The following is a 4,058-nucleotide window of genomic DNA, read 5'->3' as shown; positions in this document are numbered from 1 at the left end:
AGTCAATAAAGCACAGGTAAACATCTTTCTGGTATTCTCTGCTTTCAGCCAAGATTCATCAGACATCAGAAATGATATCCCGGGTTTCGCATCCTCTTTTGAACCTCTGGAAGTTCTCTGTCAATGTATGCTTGCAGCTGTTTATGTATTACCTTTAGTAAAACTTTACTCACGTGGGATATATATCAAAGATACTGTCCGATGATTTCCGCATTGTATGGATTGCATCTCAATGTCAGGAAAACAAAAATCCTCACCACTGGACCAATAAACAACATTCTTATCAACGGAGGAAAGACTGAAGTTATTATCAAGGACTTCATTCTTGGATCAAGCATCAACACTCATGAAAGCCACAGCTAAGATATCAAACGACGTATTGCGTTAGGCAAATCTGCTGCATGAGACCTTTTTAAAGTGTTGAAAAGCAAAAATGTCAGCTTGAGAACTAAGGTGAGCCTGACCCAAGCCATGGTATTTTCAATAACCTTATATGGATGCGAAAGCTGGACAGTGAATAAGGAAGATCGTAGAATAATTTATGCTTTTGAGTTATGGTGTTGGAGGAGAATATTGAAAGTGCCATGGACTGCCAAAACAGATCAGTTTTGGAAGAAGTGCAGCCAGAGTGCTCCTTGGAGGCCAGGATGGCCAGACTTCGTCTCTCATACTTCAGGCATATGGTCAGGAGGGAAGTCACTGGAGAAGGATATCATATTTGGTAAGGTGGAGGGTCAGAAAAAAAGAGGAAGACCCCCAGCAAGATGGATTGGCCAAGTGGCAGCATCAGTGGGCTCAAGCATGGCAAAAATTGTGAGGTTGGCCCAGGACTGGGCAGTGTTTCGTTCTGTTGTGCATAAGGTCGCTATGAGTCGGTACTGATTTGATGACACTTAGCAACAACAGTCTTGGTGGGTTTGAATGGCCAAGCTTCTAGTTTGCTGCTGAGTGCTTAACCACTGGGCTAGCAGGGCTCCTTTCCCACAGTTCAGGAGACTAGACGTCCGAATTCAGGAGCAAGGCTCTCTCTCTGAGAGTTGTGGGGGGAAGGTCCCTGTCTCTTCTGTTTCTTTGTTCCTTGAAAGTCTTCAGGTGAAGCCTCTTTGCTATCTGGGCTTGCTGGCTCCGAAATCAGATTGCATGATTGACATTTCAAATTGATTCGCTGAAGACACACCCACCTCGATAGACCTCCCTAACTCATTCCCAATGGGGCTGCATCCACTGATACAGGGGTTAGGATGGACAACACAAACTTTTTGAGGTCACAGTTCAATCCCTAACACGGTGTGTGTGACCCCCTTCAACCACCCAGTCCCCAAGTTAGCGTCCAGTGCTGGGACCAAGGAGGCAGAGTTCCAACTCCTGATGGTCCAGCAAGTGCGGCCCTCCACACCACTCGCCAAGGCAGGAAGGTCAGGCAGCCCCCCTGCCCTCCCCCCCAGCATGAATCTTGCTGTGTTTTAGAAGCCAGTGAGCCCCAGAGGACAGCAGTAGATCCGATGGGGGTAAGGGGAGGGCGGGCCTGGATCTCACCTACTCGGAGGTCCAAACCCCAGCCCTTCTGAGCCCCAGGAAGGGAAGGCGAGCTGCAGGCAGCTGGGGTCTCACGACCACCTCATTTCCAGCGGCCCAGGCCCTGCAGCGCACCCAGTCGGTCACCTGCGTGGCCCTGGACATGGCAGAGCTGCTGCGCCCCCTCTCACGGACAGCGAGGCAGGAGACACCTTTATTAATTGCAGGGTCTCGTCCCCTCAGACCCCCAAGTTTCCCCCCATCTAGCTGGGAGAAAAGCTCTCAAGTTGTCCACCCCCAGGACACCCGGTCCCCGCTGGCACAAGGGCCCTGCTGCTGTCCCCAGCACTTCGCAGAGGTCCGGGTTGGAGGCGGAAGGCTAAGGACCAACAAGGCAAATTAAAAAAACAAAAATCACAGAAAAACAAATCACAGCTGAAACAAAAAAACCCAAACCACAGCTGAAAGAGGAGCGTGGGCCCTGAGAAGGAGTGACCACCGCTTGGGCCGGGAGATCTGGGCAAAACCCCAGACCCCCGGGCTAAGGGGCTACCCAGGGCCCAAGTGTAGCCTGGGAGGGGAGGGCGCTCAGGTACGGGAGCCTCCCGCCCCACGCACCCGACCAGCCCACTCCCCACATTGGTTCCCACATGGTGGTGACTAGCACTGGTGGGTGCGGCCAGTGCAGGTGCTGGTGGGGCACGAAGCCCAGCGAACGTCTAGCTTTGTTCTCGAGGCTCCTGCGAGCCACGCGCTGGGCGCACGCGCTTCCTTTGGGGAGCTGGGCGGGGCGCGTCCACTGCAATGGCTGAACAGGCGAACCGTGATTGGTAAAGGCGGTGGACGACTCCCGGTGGCTGCAGGGGCGGGACCAGTGGGGGGTGGGGGGCCGAAGGGGGAAGAGAGGTGGGGCTGGGCGCGTGCTGCTGGGAGTCTCGAACCGCCCCGCCCTCCCCCCTGGGCGCGAGCTACGCGTGCAGAGGGCTGGTGGCGGGGCCCACGGCCTTCGAGCCATAGAGCTGAGGGACTGGCAGCGCTGGGCAGCAGGCTGCACCAGTGGGCAGAGGGTGGGGGTGCGCCGGGCACCTGAGGACCTCACTTGGTGGGATGCGCCGGGCACCTGCTGGGGAATAGGGCTGTGGGGCATCGCAGGGGACCTGCAGCTACTATGGGGGCCCTCAGGGCCTTGTGAGCGAAGGGGAGGGTGAAGCGTGCAGGAGGGCGAGGCAAGAAGGAGGGCGTGAGAAGGAGGCGGCGGCCACGCGGAGGAGGGTTATCTATACGTTTAAAAACGGCTGCACTAGGGAGACCCGGGAGCGTCTAGCAGCACGCGCGGGACACGAGCGCCCCACGCTTCCCGACGTGCACGGCCCGCCACCTCGGCCACCCGGCATCGGGCCCAGGGAGTCACTCCTCAGCTCTGAGCCGGAAACTCATTGGGGAGTCTCCCACTCCGCGCCACCCCCGCCCGCACCTTGCAGCGGCGCGCGGGGCTCAGAGGAGTTGCCTGGTGGGTGGATGCGGGCGCAATGGACGGCAGCCCGCTGTCCCGGCCCGCTCCCCTTGCGCCCGGCATCCTGGGTGGTCGTTGTGCCCGGCGGCAGCCAGAATCCCCTGAGCTGCTGCGTTGTAGCCGCCGACGGCGGCCCGGTGCACCGGAGGAGGCCGGGGTTGGCGCGGCAGCCGTAGCGCGGCGCAACGAACGCGAGCGCAACCGCGTGAAACTGGTGAACTTGGGCTTCCAGGCGCTGCGGCAGCACGTGCCGCACGGCGGCGCCAGCAAGAAGCTGAGCAAGGTGGAGACGCTGCGCTCGGCGGTGGAGTACATCCGCGCGTTACAGTGTCAGTTGGCGGAACACGACGCCGTGCGCTCCGCGCTAGCTGGAGGCCTGCTGTCCCCCGCCGCGAGGTCTCCTGCGCCCAGTGTCCCGCCGGAGACCCCAGCAGCGACCGCCACTTCGCCTTCCTGCGCCTCGTCCTCTCCGGGTTGCGGAGGCAGCTCCGAGCCCGGCTCCCCACGCTCTGCCTACTCGTCGGACGATGGTGGCTGCGAAGGCGCGCTGAGCCCCGCTGAACGCGAACTACTGGAGTTCTCCAGCTGGTTAGGGGGCTACTGAGCGATCCCCGCCCCATGAGGTAATACGGACAGCGGGGAGCGGAGATGAGAAGCGGGGTGGGTTGGGGAGGCCCACGGTTTGCGCCCGCGAAAACCAGTGAAGCTGATCGCCGGGCCCGGGCAATGGCTGTGATTTTGCGCACTTTTCCTTTTCGCCAAACTTTTTCAAGCCTGTGCAAGACCGTGTTTGTTTGTCCGCTGTTGCAAAACTTTCCCTCGCCGCTCCGCTGCTGATGGGGGGAGGGGAGAGGGCGGCGGCGGGTGGTGATCTGGTGGAACAAGCTGGCCCTGGGCGGGTGAGGCCCTGAAAGAAAGTGGATCCCCCTAGCAGATTAAGGTGCTGGAGGCGGGGGTGATTTTGCATTGCAAATCGTGTGCCCCGGGACTCGAGTGGCAGAGTGAGTCTACGGGTGCGGAGCCCTGACTC

The 4,058-nt window shown here is 59.2% G+C and overlaps 1 protein-coding gene across 1 annotated transcript; it reads left to right on the top strand.

The window, feature by feature from the left end:
• The first annotated feature begins 3,044 nt into the window (after positions 1–3,044).
• ASCL2 (achaete-scute family bHLH transcription factor 2) lies at positions 3,045–3,632 on the top strand. Its single transcript, XM_006860810.1, has one exon. The coding sequence runs from the start codon at positions 3,045–3,047 to the stop codon at positions 3,630–3,632; it is 588 nt and encodes a 195-aa protein (XP_006860872.1).
• The last annotated feature ends 426 nt before the right edge of the window (positions 3,633–4,058 follow it).

Source organism: Chrysochloris asiatica, unplaced genomic scaffold (genome assembly GCF_000296735.1).
Source record: "Chrysochloris asiatica unplaced genomic scaffold, ChrAsi1.0 scaffold00040, whole genome shotgun sequence".
Classification (NCBI taxonomy): domain Eukaryota; kingdom Metazoa; phylum Chordata; class Mammalia; order Afrosoricida; family Chrysochloridae; genus Chrysochloris; species Chrysochloris asiatica.
This window is presented reverse-complemented; position numbering and strand designations above follow the sequence as displayed.

Excerpts from the sequence above, each read along its gene's own strand:
- ASCL2 (XM_006860810.1), top strand. The coding sequence starts at position 3,045 with ATGGACGGCAGCCCGCTGTCCCGGCCCGCTCCCCTTGCGCCCGGCATC.